Source organism: Haemaphysalis longicornis, unplaced genomic scaffold (assembly GCF_048455015.1).
Source record: "Haemaphysalis longicornis isolate Haplotype H1 unplaced genomic scaffold, Haemaphysalis longicornis Haplotype H1 scaffold_1, whole genome shotgun sequence".
Classification (NCBI taxonomy): domain Eukaryota; kingdom Metazoa; phylum Arthropoda; class Arachnida; order Ixodida; family Ixodidae; genus Haemaphysalis; species Haemaphysalis longicornis.
In genome coordinates, this window is record NW_027526203.1 from 479,315,865 (window position 1) to 479,336,309 (window position 20,445).

The 20,445-nt window shown below is 49.4% G+C and overlaps 1 protein-coding gene across 4 annotated transcripts in view; it reads left to right on the top strand.

Moving 5' to 3' along the window:
• LOC144156328 (uncharacterized) overlaps positions 1–20,445 on the top strand; it is a 157,345-nt gene that overhangs the window by 86,113 nt on the left and 50,787 nt on the right. For 2 of the 4 annotated variants that reach the window (XM_077688303.1, XM_077688302.1), the window contains one exon: positions 18,036–18,136. The exons of the other annotated variants lie outside the window; for them this stretch is intronic. In XM_077688303.1, coding sequence (XP_077544429.1) covers positions 18,036–18,136 — 101 coding nt within the window. The remainder of the gene's footprint in view (positions 1–18,035; positions 18,137–20,445) is intronic. 4 annotated transcript variants of the gene reach the window in all.

Genomic DNA, 20,445 nt, shown 5'->3' on the forward strand with positions numbered 1-20,445 from the left:
CTGTCTTTGCTATTCAGCAACAATACTGCTTGTAATACACACCCCTTCTGTGATTGGCTGAGAAGGCGTGACGTAATTAAAACAGTTGGCGGGAACGATTACGTCAGGCATTGGCAACTTCAGGCTACGTAAAAGTGACGTAATGCTACGTAACAGCTTGAAAATGGCGGCTGTTTCTGTCGCGAAATACAAGCAAAATAGGGCAAAAAATTGCCCCTGCTTACGGCGCCGCGAAATGTGCGGCAATTTGCAGCAGGCGCAGTTTCGCATGCGCGCTGTTTAAAGCATGTTTCCTACTGAAACAAATTATAGTTTCAACTGCTTCCAAGTCAGCGATCATGGAGCATACAAATAACGTGCAGTATTTTGCTTTTATGTTTGGCAATAAAATAAAAATTATTTGTTTGGCGTAACCGCAACATCAGAGGGCAGTACAACCTCTCCATGACAAAGAGAACCCAATGCATGGCATTTGTCCATACTCGTCCTAGTAAGCTGTTGGGTCACTGATCGAACTCAAGAGAAAAATAACAAAGAAAAGTGACTATTTGGTTCATTACAGCGCTGATTGAAGTCGAGCTTGACGAATGAGTGAATCGGCGACATCGGTGCGCTCCGCGGTTATCAGGCGTAGCGCTTCGCTGCTCTTATGTGTCATAGAAGCGATGGTCGCGGCTCCGTGGTCGCGGCCGTCTTTTTCTGTGATCACGCCATAAACTTGTAACGTAGCAGCAGACGATGGCGTGGCGGCGGTTGCGGCAGGGAAGGTGATAACGCTACAAAGGTTGCATTGAAGCAGAGAGCCCAGCTATGTTACTAAAAGCGATTGAAAGAAATAAATAGATACGGTAAAAAAATTGTGTGATGTTCTTTATCTCGACATACGCCTTTCGCTCGATTTTGGATCAACGTTACTCGATCGCCTTGTGGTGTTGACGCCAAATTTGACCTCCAGAAATGTGTTTTTCTTGTCAGCCTTAGCTACCGTCTTAATTTTTATAGTACATGCCAAGTGTTTTTATATCTTTCTTGCACAGTATTTGATACCTTGGTAGCGATATTTATGAGTGACTCGTCAAATTACACTGCATGTCGTCATAGCTATAGGTGCAGCACGTCACTGATTGCTTACGTCGTGCTTACGAAAAAAAAAAAAAACATGGGTGAATTGCCGGCAATTTGTGCAGTCGAGAATAGGGCCCCAATCCTAAGATAACGCGTGTAACAGCATTTCACCAGCAGGAGTGTGTCCAAAGATGCCGTCTTGCTGCATCTTCGGTAGTGTTGTTAAACGAATGACCCGGTCGAGGTTAACGGCGAGGCTATAGGGAGGCGAAGCTAAAGTTTGCCGGGCGAGGGAAGCGCTGCCCTCTCCCCGGAGGGGGAGTACGCCGGGCCGGCGGCCTATTCGGCACGTGCTTTTTTAGCTGCGCGCGTGCTGCATTTCTCGCGATAGGAAGAGGGCTGGGTGAAATTTTCTTTCGACTTATGAAAGCATACACATTAGCACGTGTCCAGTATGTTCGGTTTACACGTAGAGTAGTTACTGAGTTTTTTTTTGTCGACGTTTGTCTTGTCGTCTGCTACAGACGCGCCGCCTGCTTCCCGCCGCTCGCCCGGCAGACTTAAGGGGGGAAACGCGTTGTTCGGCGGTCGTCGGTTGCTCTTTTCTTCTGCAAGGCGACAGCTGTTCAGCTGGTCACAGCGTACTTTTCTCTTGTTTGTTACTCCCTTCGCGTGCTCGCGCTTCTGACATCCGGACTTTCTGGACTGCAGAAACACTGACGCTTGCAAGAAATGTAAGATAAACGTGATTGATTATGGTTCATAGGTTATTTCTTACTCTTGAAACAATCAGCTGCATCCTATAAAAACGCATTAGAAAGGCACACGCTAATAAGGGGTGCGCTGACAGCGCCGCATTTCCATTTTACTTGTCCTTGAAGAAATTTTTGTTTGCAATTTTGTCACCCGCTTGGAGTACAAGTATGGGTTAGCGTGTCAGTTCGCGGAAACAACAGAACAGCTTGTGGCGTATAACTTTTAATTACTATAATATACAGAATTTGATGTATACCTCTTCTAATTACCAGTATTGCTAAATGTGGGAAAAAGGCGAACAACGCAGCAATCGAGTCCAGAACACAAGTCACAATGACAAGACGGACCAGAGCTACTACACCCAGGTAAATCGCTAGAAACTATTTTTTTACCCATGCAAAATGTCAACCTATTGTGTTATATTTGGACGATATCGAACGGCGCCAGCTAAACAACTCCGAAGTTCATTTATTATAGCGGAAAACAATCATTGGCAGCATGCATTAAAAAAAAGTGTAGAGGGGAGGACTCGTTAGAACACTAGTTTGCATTTTCAAAGCCGGGTAATGTAAACTGAAAGCACACAGATACAAACAAAAATGTGTCAACTTATTTCACCTTTCGAACCGCAGTGATCCATGCTTACCGTCTATCCTTTTGGTGCGCCTTCGCGGGGAATATGCAGAATTTAACGAATGGATCCTCTTCTTTCGCCTTGTTACTGTCGTGGCAGCTGACCATGCAACAATGTGGGGTTATTTTTTCGCTTTCAGTTTCATCTTTTCGTTTCGGGCTAGTGAGGAGTGTTCCCGCCGCTCTTTGTACGTGCTGGCTTAAGTGGCTCGCGCAGCCGGCGGTCTCTTTGTCGCATTCGTGAGAGGAGGCTGGATGCCTCAGGCGGTGCGGGAGACAGCGCGAGCTGCGCGTGCACTTGCCAGACGCGGAGGAGCGGGCCGGGAGGCGTTCGAGCGGCGCGTAGCAGGCGGCGCGTCTGTAGCAGACGACAAGACAAACGTCGACAAAAATGAACTCAGTAACTACTCTTCGTGTAAACCGAACTTGCTGGACACGTGCTAATGTGTATGCTTTCATAAGTCGAAAGAAAATTTTACCCAGCCCTCTTCCTAGCGCGAGAAATGAAGCACGCGCGCAGCGAAAAAAGCACGTGCCGAATAGGCCGCCGGCCCGGCATACTCCCCCTCCGGGGAGAGTGCAGCGCCACCCGGCGATCGTTCCGGAGCCTATAGATGCGGCAATCTCGCAACACTGATGAACAACAAAATGGCCCCCGTTGCTGACTTGCGTGCCTCAGGGGTGGTCTCGAACACCTTATCTACTGCCACTGCGCTCGGCGTCTCTGGCAGCAAATGCTTGGTCTCGCCCAGACGGACGCATGCGCTTGGCGTCTTGGGCAAGAACTGCTGAATTTGGTGATTCTATAGTCCTCCTATCCTTTCCTTCTGAAGATGATCTGCAAAAATAAGCGTTACAAGGAACATATGGTGGGATCGGCCCATTGTTCACAGGCTCCTTATCGCACATGATGCGGTTTGGGTGCTTGCTTTGTGGTTTCGGCAAGCGAAGTTTGCAAGCTCTATGCTGTATGCATGATTAGCCTCGGCGCCCTGGCGTTCTTGCCCACGGAGATCGTTTTTGCCCACGGCGATGAAACCGTTGGGGGTAGAGGTATACAGCTTTGCTATAAAACCGCGGGCGGCCACTCACACCGTTTTAGCGTTGCATAAACTCTGTCGCAAGTAAACCACGATTGGTCGTCGCGCCTGCAATTGCGGACAGTGGCGGTGTTCCTCGTTTCGTAAACAGTGGTAGTGAAGAACGCGGTAATCCCGCCCGCATCAGTTCCGTAATGAGGATCTCATATGGAATGCCTGCGAGCAGGCTGACGGGCTAATAGGTATAGTTTTTGTTATATGTAGTATGAGTAATATTAAATATTATTTTTCTCATTTTTCTTCTTAAACGAACGCAACCGATTATTCGATCAATGACCCGATTAAAGCCTGCCCATTAATCGGGTTAAAATTTTTAACCATCGCTCAGGCCTAGTGCAAAGTACTCACTCCGAGGGGCTTATCTCGGGGGCTCGAAAAAAGTGACATTATGCTCGTTCAGTGACTCCACGATGTGAATAATTTTAAGGGCCAGCTACAATAATATCCGAATTCGGCTTTGTCGAGTAAACCTCCGCGCAGAAGCCGTGTTTGTTGGAGGTGCACAGACGCACTGCAGGATGCCGCCGCTGGGCTCAGTGACGTTATTCCCGGCCGAAAGGGCTTTCTCTCTTCTTTTTTTCGAATTGAGGTAAAAAAAGCGCCCGTATGTCGAGCTTTTGGTGCAGTTTAAAGGTCCTCGGGTGCTTAAAATAATTACGCAGCCCTCTATTACGGCTTCATTATAACCCGAGGTTAATTGCAGTAATTACGGTGCATGAAATCAACTTTTTCTAATCGTGAATGACACTGTGCGGGGGTAAAAAATTCAGTGCCCTGCCCCTTTTTGAAGAAGGATGACCAGCGAAGCTGTCGTGTGTAACGTTAGAGTTGTCTTCGCGGCTAATTGTCGTACTTTGTTTTGGGGCACTTTGGATAACACAAAAGCGGTTTTCTGCAGTTACGCTCCACACGTGCATGGCCACGCTTCCCTCTGCCCAACGCACAATGTGTCAAAGCCAGCTTCCTTTGATCCCCTTAACGTTGGCTTCGCCTCCAAATTCGAATGCATTGCTGGGAATACAGTCTTGCAGGCGCAATATAAGCCTGTTTATCAGTGTGTCCATCCGAAAACAGTTCGATTACTGTCCCGGTTCGGGTGAATTCGTTTCGTTCCGGTTCAGTTCAGGTTCGACTAAATCACAACCCGAACCGATTCGCGAACCGGTTCGGTGTGGTGAATTATTATCGAAGTTAGAAAAAAACGTTTCCGCAGTTTAAAGCGACAACAAAAACTAAATACAATTCTGGTCCATTCAAAGTACTGCTTTTTCCCAATAAAAGTTGCGGAATTTTTAGAGCAGCAGGGAGAAATTAGGCCAGATATTTGAAAAAAAAAACCGCAAGAAGTAGTCACGATTTACCAGCTGCTTTCCCGTCCATCCGTTATGTTATCCTAGGGTCTACTTAACTCCGATAAGGGTTATAACCATAGGCGCCGACTACGGTGGGGGCTCGGGACTGGGACCTCCAGGATCCCCCCGCTCCCTGGGAAATCCCTGAACGGGCTCGCGCTTCCGAAAATAAAGTATCACTGAAAAAAACAAAACAGTAGAAAAAGCGCAAAGTGATTGATTGTGGGGTTTAACGCGCCGACGCAACGCAGGCGATGAGGCGCGCCGTAGTGGAGGGGTCCGGATTAATTTTGACCACTTGGAGATCTTTAACGTGCGCCGAAATGTCGTACACACGGGCGTTTTTGCTTTCCGCCTCCATCGGAAAAACGGCCTCCGCGGCCGGGAATCGAACCTGCGACCTCGTGCTCAGCAGCCCAACGCCTTAGCCACTGGGCCACCGCGGCGGGTCTGCAAGGTCTTTCTCCTCGGCCATTGGCGCACGGAACTCCAGGACGTGGCCTGCAAAGTCGGGGGATAAAGTCTTGCCAAAGAAGAAAGTGCGTGCCATACGCTAACAGCTTTCTCTGCTATATCTGTTATCATTGTTTGGATCCGTTAAAAACGCGAAGTTGTCCGCTCTACGCGTCCTAAAAAAAACCGAGCCATCTCCACTAAAGCGAAACCTGCGGAGGGGCTACGCATGTAGTGTATAAGTGTATTCAAAGATTGTAAGTCTTTCTTCTGCCACACGGCTCGCGCTGACTGGGCGCCGGGGAAAAGCCGGTGGAAGTCACCAGATCCTGCATAGCTTTCAAAGATAATCTGCAAACGTAATCTTTTCCAGGAACACATGGTGGGGGCGGGACATTGTTCACAGGCGCCTTATCATCTATAATGTGGTTTCGATGCTGAGCGCTCGGCATCTTTGGTCTTGGCGTTTTTGCCCACGGAGATGAAACTGTTTGGGGGTAGAGGTATACAGCATGGCCGTAAGAGTCTCATGTCTTTGAAGCACGAATCGTTTTTGCACGAGGCGTTGGAAAACGGGTGTCCCGGTGTGTTCTTTTAGTACGCGTTTTTGCCCACAGAGATCAAACATTCTAGCTCGAGGCGTTAGAAAACGAGTGTGCCGGTGTTTTAGTACGTGACAACATGAGGCGACGACGACAGGAGACGCCGACAGCCCGAGCCCGTAAGGCGCTTTGCCCCTAAAATTGACTGTTATACCTGGAACCACGGCACTCGCGGACACGTTTGGATGTGTTAAACGTTGGACAACGGAATGTTGGACAAAGGTTGGACAACGGGTAGAGTAAAACCGACCTTTTGGTGTTTCGCTTATTCGATGGCTAAATGCAGCAAACCAGAGCATAAATTACTCATGTGGAACTTGGCGCGGAATAACTTAAAACCAAGCGCTGGGCCCGTGAAAACAGACTTGTTAAATAATACTAGCGTGTTTGATTCCCCGAAGCTACTCCTATGCTGTTGGCCGCACCGTATATCGAAGGCCGGCAGAACAATTTAGACCACCTGGGTTAACCAGTATTCTTGTGGTCAGCAGCAGCCAACGGCTTACCCACTCAGCTGCTTTTGAGTTCGCACTTCTCAAGTATTTACAATCTCCAGGGGTGCGGTCTTTTCAAAGAAAAGCATGACATGCAACGAGTACGCACATTTCGGGTGTTGGCCTTTGCGTTGCGCAATGCAGCAGGCTTGCAGCCCGATCGTCGTTACACAGTCGCAGCCAGCGGAGGGCAAAATCGATGTTTCATATCGCCTGCAGGCTGCCGAAAGAGTGACATTTCGTTTGCTCAGCCTTACATTCTGCTCGCGCTACCAACAGTAGCATACGTCTGCAACATTGGTGCGCATGCCTTTCCGTTTGTTGTGACGAGGAAGAGAGCGTAGGTAATGTTTTAACTGAGCCGGCGGGGAAAGTGCGTGAGAAGTCGCAAAGTTGATGGTGTCCGAAAGACAAAAACCCCAAATGGCGTTGACCAGCGGGAGATCGAACCGTTTCGTGGTGAACCGGTAACCGTTATTCTTTTTTCGGTTCAGGTCTGGTACAGGTTCAGCGTGGTCAAAAAATAACGGTTTGGGGGCGGATTTAGTTCGGAAAAAATACCTGTTCGGTTCCGGCTTTCGGTTCGGTTCGGTTCCGGTTCGACACCCTGCTTCTTATGTCAAACTCCCAAGCCCCTAAGGCCCTTTTTCATTTTTTATGATTTCTTTTCTATACTTCGACCCGATTTTCGCGTCGCAGGGAAACATGCTCCTGAAAGAACGTGACACAATTTGCGGTCTTCGTAACGTCGGCTTAGGGATTCTCGCATTTGTCGTCTCCTTCCCTGGGGCTCGCGCTCCCTGGTGTTTCTTTGTGCTCGGTTGACTTTTGATGCTTGTCCGCACCAGATTTTGCGTGTGCGTAACTTTCTATCACAATAAACGACTTAAAATCGCACACACTATCTCAAGACGTGAATTAAAGTACAGTTTCTGATACCGCTCCGGAAGAAACTTTGTCGGCGTCGCCCTATTCCTTGCGGAGACGTTCCTGTGCGAAGCTGAAGTCTGTCAGTGATGTTTGGTGCTGGTGAGGAAAATTCCCATTTTCTCGGTTCAGAAATTCTCTGTTCTTAGCATATTTTCCCCTCAGGTTTCTCAAGAATTTCCTGAAAAATTCCCTGCGTTCTCTTTCTGCACCTGATAGATCTTTACATGTACTCCTGTTCGGTTTTCGGCGTTAGCCTACGCCACCTATGCGTACTTTACGTAATCTTCATGACGCAGGCGCCGTTCCGACAATCAGAGTTTCAGTGTGAACTAAATTCCACTAGACATGCCGCTCAGCAGCCTTTCACTATGTATTCCCGCTGTGTACCAAACAACATGCTTACTTTGCATGCTAAAAATCCAAGTTTAAACTGCCCGTTTGAAAAAGAGCTACACATTGTTGGTTAATCAAGATGATTTTTGCTCAGCGCCAGGACTGCTGGCGCCATCGGTTGTGGACTGCTAGAACGCGGACTAAGACACACCCGAAATAACGGTTTTATTACTTTGCGCAGGAATACATGCGAACAGGCTTCAGCCCTTCAGCCGCCGCTGCTTCACGCTTTACTATGTAGCTCGTTCTCACACAGTAGTCTTTCCTATATGCTCCCTCGTGTTTTATGAACTGGATTGGAAGCGGTCTTCGATGCTTGTGGCTTGCGGTAACAGGACTGAGGAAAATTCAACGCAAATTCGAGGATGTGTTAGGGAAATTTTAAAAAAATGCAACGAGAAAGTAATAACTGATGTGGGGTCCGGTTTACTTACATTATTTTTCTTTTTTACTTCGCGACTCCTAAAATTCCCTGTATGTATTAAGGATTCCCTTTTTACCTTTTGGCTAAAATTACATCCGAAACTTCCACCAAAAAAGGGAAAATTCCCCGCGGGGAACATCACTGACACCTGTATTCAGCAATCTTTCGAACAAAGGGAACAGCCAGCTGTTAATAGCCGACAACAGCGCAAATGCAAGACGAAAATAAGTTCATCTTGGTGGAAACAAAAGCGCACTGCGCCGCGCTATCTACGTCTTCCTTCGTCCTTGTTTTTTGAGCGCTTTTGTTTCCACCAACATGAACACCTACCAACTAGCCCAACTTTCCGTTCTTCTGCGAAAATAAATTCCTAGCCTTCGGGGCTGCCGGCTTTGGCAGGAGGCATTCGATTCCCAGTAATCGTAGGTAAGTAGATTGTAAAGCAGTTTTTACAACCTTGTCTGACGCTCGAAAGTATTGTATCACATCACTTTACGTTGACATGGCGTGAAAGTCTGCCGACATGCACTATATGGGGAATTCCTAATTACGTACTGTGTGTATATAGGCACGTACTGGTTTTATACCAGGCTTCTAACCAGTATAGAGGCTTATTTAGCAAAACGTTAGCAATTGACAACGATACCGATAATGTGGTCGGTTAAAGCTGGGAGGCTGTGCTCGTATACAGGACACGGCGCCATAACTGTTTCATCCACAAAGTATACGTGGTTTCAACCTCACCTGATATTTGTAGATGCGTGCGCGCGCCCGCACACACACGCACACGCACACACTCACACACACAGATATACACACACGCACACACAGAGAGACAAACAGACAGACGCGCACATACACTAGTATACGCACCATACAGACGACAGACTGACAGACAGGCAGACACGCGTACTTATACACGCATATACACGCGCACGCACGCATGTACACGCATATACACGCACATACACACACATGCACACGCGCGCATATAAACGCGCACGCGCGCGCGCATATACACGCACATACACGCGCCCGCACGCATATACACGCGCATACACGCCCACGTACGCATATACACGCATATACACATATACACACGCACGCACACACACGCATACACACACATTCACGAATAAACACAGACAGGCAGACAGACGCGCACGCACGCACGCATATACACGCGCCCACACGCATATACACGCACATACACGCGCACGCACGCATATACACGCATATACACATATACACACGCACGCATATACACGCATACACACACACAGACAGAGAGAGACAAACAGACACACGCGCGCATGTACACGCGCACACATATACACGCGCACGCATATACATGCGCACACACGCATATACACACATATACACGCGCACGCAGGCATATACACGCATATACACGCATATACACACGCACGCACGCACACGCACATGCGCACACGCGCGCGCACACACACACACATGTGCACGCACACGCACACGCACACGCACACGCACACGCACACGCACACGCACACACGCACACGCACACAGACAGACAGACAGACAGACAGACAGACAGACAGACAGACAGATAGACAGACAGACAGACAGACAGAGATGCTAGGCACGTGTATGGTAAAAAAGCTTTTTGTTCAGACCTGGGGGGGTATTTCGGTACACTTCCCACAGCCATACCTTCCCAACATTCAGATATGCGTCATAGTAAAACTGCACTCAAAAGCAGGAGTACGAGGAGGAAAGGAAGGAGGGGAAAATTTTATTTAACTGAAAAATCGAGTTGGATTGTGGGCGAGGTCCTCAGTGAAGGACAAGAAAGGTAGAGTAATCTTCTTTATTTCGTGGAACGCCATCCCAAGTAGGCTAGGATTTGCTCTTTACGCCTGAAGGGGTTGGAAAGCCAAAAAGAGCGGTTTGGACATACTCATCGGTTTCAATTCCCGTTATATCTGAAAACGACCCGTATACTATTTAATGCGTTCGTTATAGAGTATATCAAGCCTTCAACACCGTAATCATGTCATAACCGTTCGAGTTGAGAGTCAGCCCGTTATGATAACGATGGCTGCGATAAAAATTCGGGGCACAAAAGCCGCCTTTGAGTACCCTGGACAACGTTGTGTGCGCTGTTTCGCGGGCGTAACACAAACGTTATCATTGCATTCACACATGAATAAACAACGCACGCTGCGGATATGCACCTTCTTGCACGCAGCCATAACGAAAGCCAATTTGTGAAGAAGGTGCTGTATGCCTTACTGTCTGAAGAAAATATCCACACGACCTTTGTGAGCCTTTCAAACATCCCCAAACCTCTAATAAGACATGTGTGACGGCGCATAAAAATTGATGCGTTGGACACAGAAAAAAAACCCATCTGATACAAGTTAACAACGAAAGAAATATAATACAGCCATTTTATTTCCTGCTGTGCAATGCCCACTGATCGGTGCGTAGCATTAGACTGTTTTAGTCTTCATAAAAGCATACTTTAGGGAAGCCTACACTATTTGAATACTTATCGAGGAGCTCTGTGCACTGATCCTCGTAAATAAGCCGTAAAGGACCAGTTACACACGATCTTATTACAGATGCTCTGAGGAATGTTGTTCTCTCTCTCCTCGTGTGTTGCAAAGCGTGAAATTTTCAAAGGTGTCTTAATCTGGCAAAATAACCGAATTAGTGGAAGTACGCTTTTTAATGCACTAAAGCGTCAAATCGAGCGATTTTGAGCTCAAGCACGGCTTCCTCTCTGAGGCGGAATGTCGCAGACCACAGCGGCTGGAGTCCCTAAGCTGAAGTCGGGTGCCAGGGGGCGCCACTCAAACATCTCACCGCCAATACCAGAAGAGACTGTCGTGTTGCGAAGGATGGCAGTCTGCGGACTAGGGACGATGAATTTAACGGACGTTTGTTTCTGCTACATCTTATTAACGAACAGGACAGCCGCTTTCCTGCGCTGTCCGAAGACGACGGTTTCTCTCTTTCTTCTGTCGAGGGCCCGAGTCGCTTACACCGCCACAGCAACGCGGTCCCAGGAACCCGACCGTGGTCCCAGCTGAATCCCGGACTCGCTGTTCTGGGACTGGAAGGCGCGCACACGTCCATTTTTCACGATCGGACGCCCATTGGGCGCCAGCACTCGCGGCACTTGGACCTTGCCTCTTCACACAATATTTCTCTTTCCGAGGCGACAAGGGTCCGGAGAACAAACGCTCGCAGGCGGCCCTGCCTGTGCTCCTCACGGCTTCCGAGGTTCGCGGGAGCTCCGCACGCAACAGCCTCATCACCCCAATAAAGCGCTTCGGCGAGGCTGCGTCCCCCGATGCAGGGTCGAGCGAAGGATGTTCATGGGTTGCACCAAACACACTCTCGGCCCTACACCGCACGCACGCACGCACAAAAACAAACCCAGCGAGCTGTGCTCTATAGCGACGCCGCTGCCAGACAATTTACAGAAACCTCTCCTTGCTCTCGCCACAGGCATTCAGCTCCCGAAGAGACATGGTAGCGGTACACAAAACGAAAGTGAACTAGACAACTGCACGAAACAACAAAACTGCAGGTAAACAAACATTGCGTTAACCCTTTCAGCTCTGGATTTTTGTCATTCTCAGCCTCGGATTTTAAAATCTTTTTTTCTGTATTTCCTTTGAGTTTGGCCTGCTATGAGCTTAGAAACAAAAATTGAGCTTGAGGTTCAACAGTGGATGATTTACAGACATGACATCTAATTAGGCTATCAAGTAAATAAAATTTAAATTGCATCAGAAAAAAATTCTTGCTTGTTTTCCTAAATGTTTTAAAGCCCTGATCGCGCACACAAAAGATAAAGGGGGTGGTGCAAGTATTTTTAGATTTACATCCCTCTCATCAAACTATGCCAACCCGACGTCAGCTTGGTGTTGACCACGGAGCAAGATCTTGCTCCGTGGTGTTGACTGCAACGCCTTCCTCTTTCTAGTATTGAGCTGCAGAAAAAAAATGGAGATATCTATCTGAAGAGGCATCCTTGAAGAAGCATTTTACAGAAAAGTGCCTGTTCTAGTTTTCTTCTCGATGTACTAGAGGACGTTTCCTCAATAGAGGGCACCAGGGCCGAAAGGGTTAAAACTGCTCTCTCGCCTGACACCGGAGCTGTCTGCGTCCTTCTCCTGCTGACTCGGCCGGCATACCTCCTTTCTTTTCGTTGCTTTCCATAGCGTATCTGGCAGTGTCGATCCCCGTGCATTCAACAACGTCTCGGAGCTGTGGGAGATTAAGTAGAGATAATCTTTCGTGGGCAGCCCCTCTGAAACCGCTGCATCTGTCTCCAAGACCCGAAATGGGCCTTCGACTGCCACCTTTGCTCTAGGCAAACAGACTGAGCTCTTGCTCATTGCCTGTCTTACCCAAACGCACCCTTTCGGGCAGTCTCCCCTTTTGGCGCACTTTTCTTCTACTGCATCCATAGTAGCGACTGTGTCTCCCAATCATTTGCATTTCGGTCCATTCACGATGAGCTGATTTGTATAAGGTTTTAGCAGCTCTTAGTGATTTTCGGTGCTGCTCATGCACGTAAACCCCTGCCTGTCGGTTCAGACAATCCCTGGCAAAATGTCCTGGCTCTTTGCAAATGCGGAAGTTGGTAGGACACCTCGCGTCAAATAGTTCTGAGAGACTCACCACTATGACATCTACATCCCGCACCGCATCTGGTGACTCACTGCGTCCCTTTCGATTTTCGATTTCTCTGTGGTTCCCGGGGACAGCTTTGCTAATGTGGAGAATAGAACTTTTCCCCTGAGCAACCCTGGCGCAAATTCTCGTTCGAAACTTCGGCTAGCCACGTGCTCATCAGCACGATGTTCTGCCTGTCTTTAACCCACAAGCGCATCCCAAGCAGCCGAAATGGTTAAGCCCAAGGTTGAAAAATCATCACCGGCCAGTGTGTCCGAGCTTGGCAATACTTTGGCACCATTAGTGGCTGGTGTTTGGGAAAGGTGACAAGCCAACAATTGGGCCAGCTCTGGAAGGCCAATATTGCACAATGCTTGGCAAATCATGTTGCCATGATAATGCCTATGCGTGGACGCCATGCTATTTTCATGCACATTTCTGGCTTTCTGGCCAGTTCTTATGGCCAATGGCTTTTCTTTTGGTTGCCTCACGGCCCGATTTCTGCTTTATACATGCCTTTATACAGAAAATTATTTAATGTGTACGCATTAAATAATATTCTGTGCAAAGAGGCGTATAAAAGAAAAACCAGCGCGCAAGGCCTCTTCAGATGCCTTGCGGTCTGATTTCTGTTTTACCAAGAGAGCTGTCGTTGCACGTGCATCCGGACTGGGACCCTTCCAAGGACCCAGAACAGCCTTCAACTCAAGTCCCGCGACAAGTGGCCTGCACAAAGATAACATAAGTTTCTTCCAGTGCACGATGTAGCATGAACACACGCATATAAAATGGTGGATGTCTTACGTTGTGTCAAATGTGGAGCAAAACGGTGAAGATGGCTGCCGGATTTTGTAGAGGTAATTTCCTGTGTAGGCACATTCGAGTGCAGTCTATGCAGAATGGCTTCCTCGCGCTTGCTAAGCCTTGGTGGGATCCTGAAGGTGCACGTAGGATCAATGAGGTGAAGAGGTGCGTATGGCGGCCTTGCGTGAGTCCTGATAGATCTCTGCTATTTCCATGCGTTTGATGGGGTGAGTAATATTGCCGCATACTTTCTCGTAAATGGGAACGGTAGAGCTTTAATACAGAGACTCTGGGCAGATGAGGCTTCTTTGTCAGCTGCGTTGCATTGAAGGTGTTTGCGGAGGACGGAGTCACTTGCTTGCTGTAGTGCCCATCTCGAGGGCCTTCCCCATCACCCCACGCGCTTGCGCTGAAAAACCAGGTTGGGCAGGAGTAAAGGGGGAGAGATGAAACAGTGGGAACGGCGCATCGAGGGGAGCAGAAAGTGGCCTCTCTCGCAGCGAGCCACTACGTGAAGGGCCGCTCGAATGACGCCCGGTGGCGGCAGTAGTGCGGGCGGGGCAGAATCAGCGTGCCAGTGGCAAACAACGGCACCACGTTTCTTGGAAGCGGGTGGGGCATACGTCACAGCTTCGCTGGCACGGACTGCGTGGGCGCACTTTAACAGCTCGGTCCGTGCGGTTCGCTAACAGTAAGCTATCATCATTGACCAAGTGGAAATGGGGAAAATGCTATGCCATAAAGAGGGAGGGCAAGTGGCGAGGAGCCCACGAGCAGGTGTTCGGGGTGCGCTCCTCAGGAACAAAATTCCGGGAATCTAACTCGGGACCTTTACTCCGTGAAACCAGCAATCCAACCGCTGGGCCACCCCAAAGGCCCGAGGGTACGGAGTTAGCGCGGCGAGGAACCATAACATGTGCAGGAAACTGGAAAGAAAAAAAAAAACGCTTTCCGTGGCCGGAATCGAACGTGCGTGCCTCGCGTTACGAAAACGGCGCCTAACTGGGCCGATGGCGCTCATCGCATTCGGGGCGCGCAGAATTTCCCTTGGGTTAGTAGTGCGGGCATTGGCTTTGGACTTTGGCTGAGTTGAAATGGACGTTCGCTTAGGACTTCGGCAGTTTGGATTTTGCACTTTATGAGGGTGGGTCGTGGACTTTGATGTAACTGAGTTTACGTTGAGAAAGCTTTGGTTTTAACTACCTTTATAACTAAAGGTAGTTAATTACCTTTAACTACCTAAGAAAAAGCAAGTTAAAGCCAGTGAAGACCACCAGCTCTGCTGCTTCCTCAGTCTTTTGTTTATTTATTTAGAAAATACTGCAGGTCGAGAATAGCCCAGGCATGAGTGGGGGTGGTACAATACAAGAAGCATGACCAAAAAAGGAAACAATACAGAGGTGGCACAAAACTAACAGGCAAATATACAACATATCACGGTGCAAGATCTAATTCACACTTCACAAAAATTTTCAATACACCTTAACATGTTTCCAGACTCAAAAATGTGATGTAGTAGTTCGTTCCATTCTGTTATTGTGTGAGGAAAGAAAGAGTATTTGAAATTGTTTGTTCGAGCCAAGATAGGAGTAAAGTTTGGGAATGATATCGTCTTGTTGGACGCGAAGATAACGGAGCAAGAATGTTTGATAGGTCTAGTACACATTTCTTGCTGGATAGATAGATAAGAAATTTTAGACTTGCTGTTTTCCTGCAACATTCTAAAGTTTTAATTTTGTTATCATTCATTAGTTCAGTTAGGGAATCAGGCTGGCGAAATCGGTTGAAAATAAAACGGGCGGCTAACTTTTGGATTTTCTCTAGATTGTTAATATCGTTTTTATTATGCGGATCCCACACCTCACATGCATATCCCAAACCAGACCTGATTATTGTATTGTGTGCTAGCAGTTTAGTACTGTGGGGAGAACTTTTGAGTTTACGCCTTCGCATAAACTCAATGTTCGCATGTCAATTGCCGAGGCGGCCGAATTTTGTAGTGTTCTCCGCCTGGCGTAGTTGCTGAGTTGCGAGACATGCGAGAGGTAAGGAGAAAACTCGAAGGCCTCAATAGACAGATTCAGTTGGGCGCGCTGTCTGGTGAGCGTAAGCCCCAAACATAGGGGTCGCGACTGCGCATGCGCAGTACGTCACGCATCCTCCCGACGATGCGTGGCTACGCACGCAAAGGCTTGGGGCGTACGTATTCAGGGGGCGCCTGCGGGATGCTCCGGCCGCTATCTCGGCGCGGCGAAAAAGCAGCTGCTCCGGCGATTTCGGCTGGTGGAGCAACAGAGCCGGTGCTCTGATAGAAAACGCGGACCGTCGAGTGTTTTCCTCATTAGGCCACAACGTTTCAGTTCTAACAGACGTACCGGCCGGAAATGAACGACTAAGGGCAACCCGGAGGGTTCCGGAAGCGGGTGGCGCTGTTCATGTGCGTGTCGCGGTGGTGGAATGCCCGCAGTGCTTGTGCGGATCGCCGGCGTCCATTTCCGGCATTTAAGAATTGTCACCTGCGCCATCGTGCACCTTTGGGTGTAAGCTGAGACTTGCACAACGTGGGTGAAGTGCGAATGAGAAGTGAGTAATAGGAATGCTTCGTATAATTCTTTGAGTTGCGACACCGGAGTGCACGTGAATCGCTAAACCACCGTTTCAGGCTATCTGAGCATGGCATGCGCGTCGCATGCCATGCTCAGCATTTGTCGCGGGGTCTTGGCTTATTTCGGTCCTAAAGAAAATGAGTATGCTGAGCACTGATTGCTGTTAATAAGCATTTGTGTTGCGGGATTGAGCAAAACAATCACGACAGGTATACGGTACCTATGCCTGAAATTGAATAAAGGTAACACGGTCTTTCGTCATAGTTTTCAGATTCGAACGATCGGAGCCAGTCTAGCGCGTTAAATTAAAAAAAAAACTCACTGACAAGCTACTTTGCTTCGCATTGGGTTCAACAGATGGCACCGCAAGTGTGAGCGTACGCAACTAAAAAAACGCTGGACTAAAACTATGCAAGAGCGCGTCGCGACGAGCGTACGCTCCTCTTTAGGCCCCGCAATACGCTATAGGGTCCAGAACACCGAACTAAATTTGTCTAATATCCCCGGCGAAGACTCCGCCAGCTCCAAGTGCATCGAAGGCGTTACCCGTTCCCTGTAGGTGCAGTGGAGCAGCCAGTCGCTTTCCCTACAGCGGAGCCTCGGGAGCGTTAGGATGCCACCGTTATCTGCGCGAGCGGCTTTTTGGACACGGCAGGCGCGGCACGCTGCGAACTAGCGTCGCCGCGCCGTGCCACTTTGCCGACGACCGCCAGCGGCGTCGCGCAGCCCGCAAAGGCCACACCAACTCCGCAGGGGGCGGCGACATGGCGTCGGCACTGGCCGTGGAGTGGTGCAGGCAGCTCCGGCGATCGCCTCTAAGCGCCCGCTCAAATGCAGCCCGCGCCGCAAGCAAAGTTGCTCATGCGGGGAGGCACGTTATCATCTGGACAAAAAGTGCACTATAAAACGTCATTCACGCCGCTTGTGAAAGCGCCCATCAAATATCTACCGTGGTGGCAAACCTAAACATCTCTGACGGCGCCAGCCTTCTGCCCTGAGCGCTTCGAAGTTCCTGCCATGAGGAGCGCGTCTCCCCATTGGCTCAAGTCGTCAGGCGCGAGTCGTCACCACCCGTAGTCACAACCGCCATCCCTCACTGGCCTCTGCGCTCTGCGGCACGGCAGAAACGCGTCTCAGGTCCATTTGCTGTGCGGCAAGGGAAACGCGCCGTTCCCGGCGAAAACTGGCTTCCAGCGGCTGCCGACGTCGGCACGGCACGGCACGGCACGGCCCGCTAGTGTGCACGTACCGGTGCCGTGCCGTGCCGTGCAGTGCCGACGTCGGCAGCCGCTGGAAGCCTGTTTTCGCCGGGAACGGCGCGTTTCCCTTGCCGCACAGCAAATGGACCTAAGACGCGTTTCTGCCGTGCCGCAGAGCGCAGAGGCCAATGAGCGATAGAGAGTGGGATGACGTGCACGCCAACCTGTGTCCGCTTCCCCACCGCCGTCTCGGCAAGAATGCACTGTTTCGCCTGAGAGCTACTCAGAAAAGAGGGGCACAGCTCTCCATCGAGAGCGCTCCCGCAGAACGGGTGTACCACTTGACCACCGTGGCGGCGAGTTGGTGTGACCTTCACCGACGGCGCGGCGCCACGACGCGGCGGCCGTCGGCAAGGCGGCAGGGCAAGTTCGACGGCGGCAAGAATGCCAGCAGCAGAAGCTCCCCGGAAAACCGGGAGTAGAGTCAAAACCACCTTATTTTGCTGTAGCATTGGAAGGTAGTAGCTGCATGCCTGTCCCTTTCTTCGTGCAGCCGGAGGACCTGCGCTGGTGGCGCCCCACTACAACGTGTCGCTCATGCACCTCAACGAGTCACCTGCGCGACCCAGTTGCCCACCTCTGCAGAACACATACGTAAGAAGGGCGTCACATTTGTACTGTCGGGAATTCGGATCACTGCATTACGCTGTGCCATTCAGTTTGCTCGAATCCCAAACACTTCGTATGCGCCAATTCTGTGCGCTCAGAGGTGAGTGCACAAAATTTGTACTCAAGCGGAAATCTAAATGAGAAAACTTAATGAAACTTCAAGCATTTAAAAACAAATTGTCATTGTAAAAACAGCGAAAAGAGCAGCTTGTTGGAAGGAAATTCCGTCCTCATAGTGCAAATTTATGTTCAGAACGAACGGCATCAGTGTCAAATGGTTTATGCATTTGCTTATGCGCCATGTTTGTATTATCTACCAGCGGCAGTACCCGGCGATTCCCGCGTGGGCCACTATACTAAGGACACCAATTGGTACAACACCTCTTCAGTTATTTCGTGCTTGGTATAATTAGCAAGCTCACCGTGAAGTTGTACACAGTTACGAACTCCCGCCGTCTGTCAGTACATGCATGGTTTTTACCGGAGGCGTGCGGTAAAGGGAAACGCGTGGAAGCCGTGTTTTATGGAACCCGCCCGAAAGAAATTGCACCAAGATGGTGCGCTAAAACGACTACTTACCATGGAAGTGTTCCTCAGAAGGTATGAAGGATGCTCATCAGTCACAGTTTTATGATAAATAACATCGACTCCTACGGGAGGCGCCTGGTTGCAGAGAGATAGAAAGAGAGAGGGAAGGAACTTTATTTAAGCCCAAACTGGTAAAAGGAAGGGGGCGACAGGGGGGAAATCACCTGGCCTTCCCTGGGCAGAAAGTCACAACAGATGGCGAGCGGTATGCGAACGCGGGAAAATTGAACTGAATTTCACGTCCAGAAGGGTGCAAGATGAAAAATCCCGCTCTCCGCTTTATAGGCGTGTTAGGACAAAATCCTGAAATTTATTTTTGCACAACTGTATGGGCAGCATTAGAGATAGAGAGAGAGAGAGAGAGAGAGAGAGAGAGAGAGAGAGAGAGAGAGAGAGAGAGAGAGAGAGAGAGAGAGAGAGAGAGAGAGAGAGAGAGAGAGAGAGATAAACGTTTATTGGCTGAAAAGACTAGCTAGGATTCGGCCCTTTCCGGTCCGAGGTTGTAGGTGTAGGTCAGCTCAGTCCAGAAAACCTCGGGCGGTGGCAGTCGTCTTCGCCCGGTTCACCTGATTCTTCTGGTTCTCCGGATCCTCGTAGACGAGCAGTGCCTCCCACTTTTCAGCAATGTAGTGTTCACCGGTTGTATGGGCGCTCCAGGATAATGTGTGCCAAGGTGTCGGGTATGTCGCCGTAAGGGCAGAGATATAAAAATTGCGTGGGGTAGATGCGGTTCATTATTATTCCGTGTGAGTACGTGTTTGTTTAGAGGCGACGAAAGATTGCACTTTCTTCCTTGGTAAGATCGATGTGTGGTGGGGGATATCTTCTCCGCTCAAGTCGGTAGTGCTGAGGTATGGCCCTATAGGTGATGGGTATACGTCTGCTGCACCCGTTGCAGCACGGTTGTTGGGAGGCACGAAGGCCCGGCTGGTATGTTCTCGGGCTGCAGCGTGCGCTACTTCGTTTCCCGCCATGCCGTTATGCCCCGGGATCCAGGTGACGTAGGTGTCAGGAAGTTGGGGGCTTGTCTTTAAGATTTTAAGTGCCGTCGCGGTCACGTGTTTTTTCTGGAAGTTCCGACATGCCACTTGGGAGTCGGTGCATACCACTGTTCCGTCATTGCAGGTCGTCATTGCCAAGGCGATGGCTGCAAGCTTTTTCCGCCGTGTCGGGGTTACGAGCCGGTATTGTTGCCGATGTCAATTCCCTGCCTCGTTGGTTCGTGATGCTTATTGCGATAGCAGTGTGGTCTGGGTATAGAGCAGCGTCTGTTTATCTGGTGTTAGGATCTGTTGCATATTTCCGGAGGAGTGCCCTTGACCTTGTCTGTCTTCTTTCTTTGTGGTAAGTGGCGTGCATGTCACTTGGACATGCGGGCTATACAGATTGTCTCTCGGAGTTCCCATGATAGTCTCGTTTTTTGGTCGGTGTCCGTGATGTAGGTTCCACTGTAATTGAGATAGCAGAGTACTTCTCGGCCTGTAGGAGTGAGCTTGAGGCGTTCGAGTTGGCTGGTTTTGTGGGCTTCGACCATCTCCTCGCACGTATTCTGTACGCCTAATTTAAGCATCTTGTCAGTGGATGTTATGAAAGGAAGGTTTAGAGCAGTCTTGGTAGTTTTCCTAATAATTATGTCCATTTTTCTTATTTCAGCGCTTTTTAAGGCTAAGTATGGGGTGCCATACGTCATCCTACTGGTTATTAAT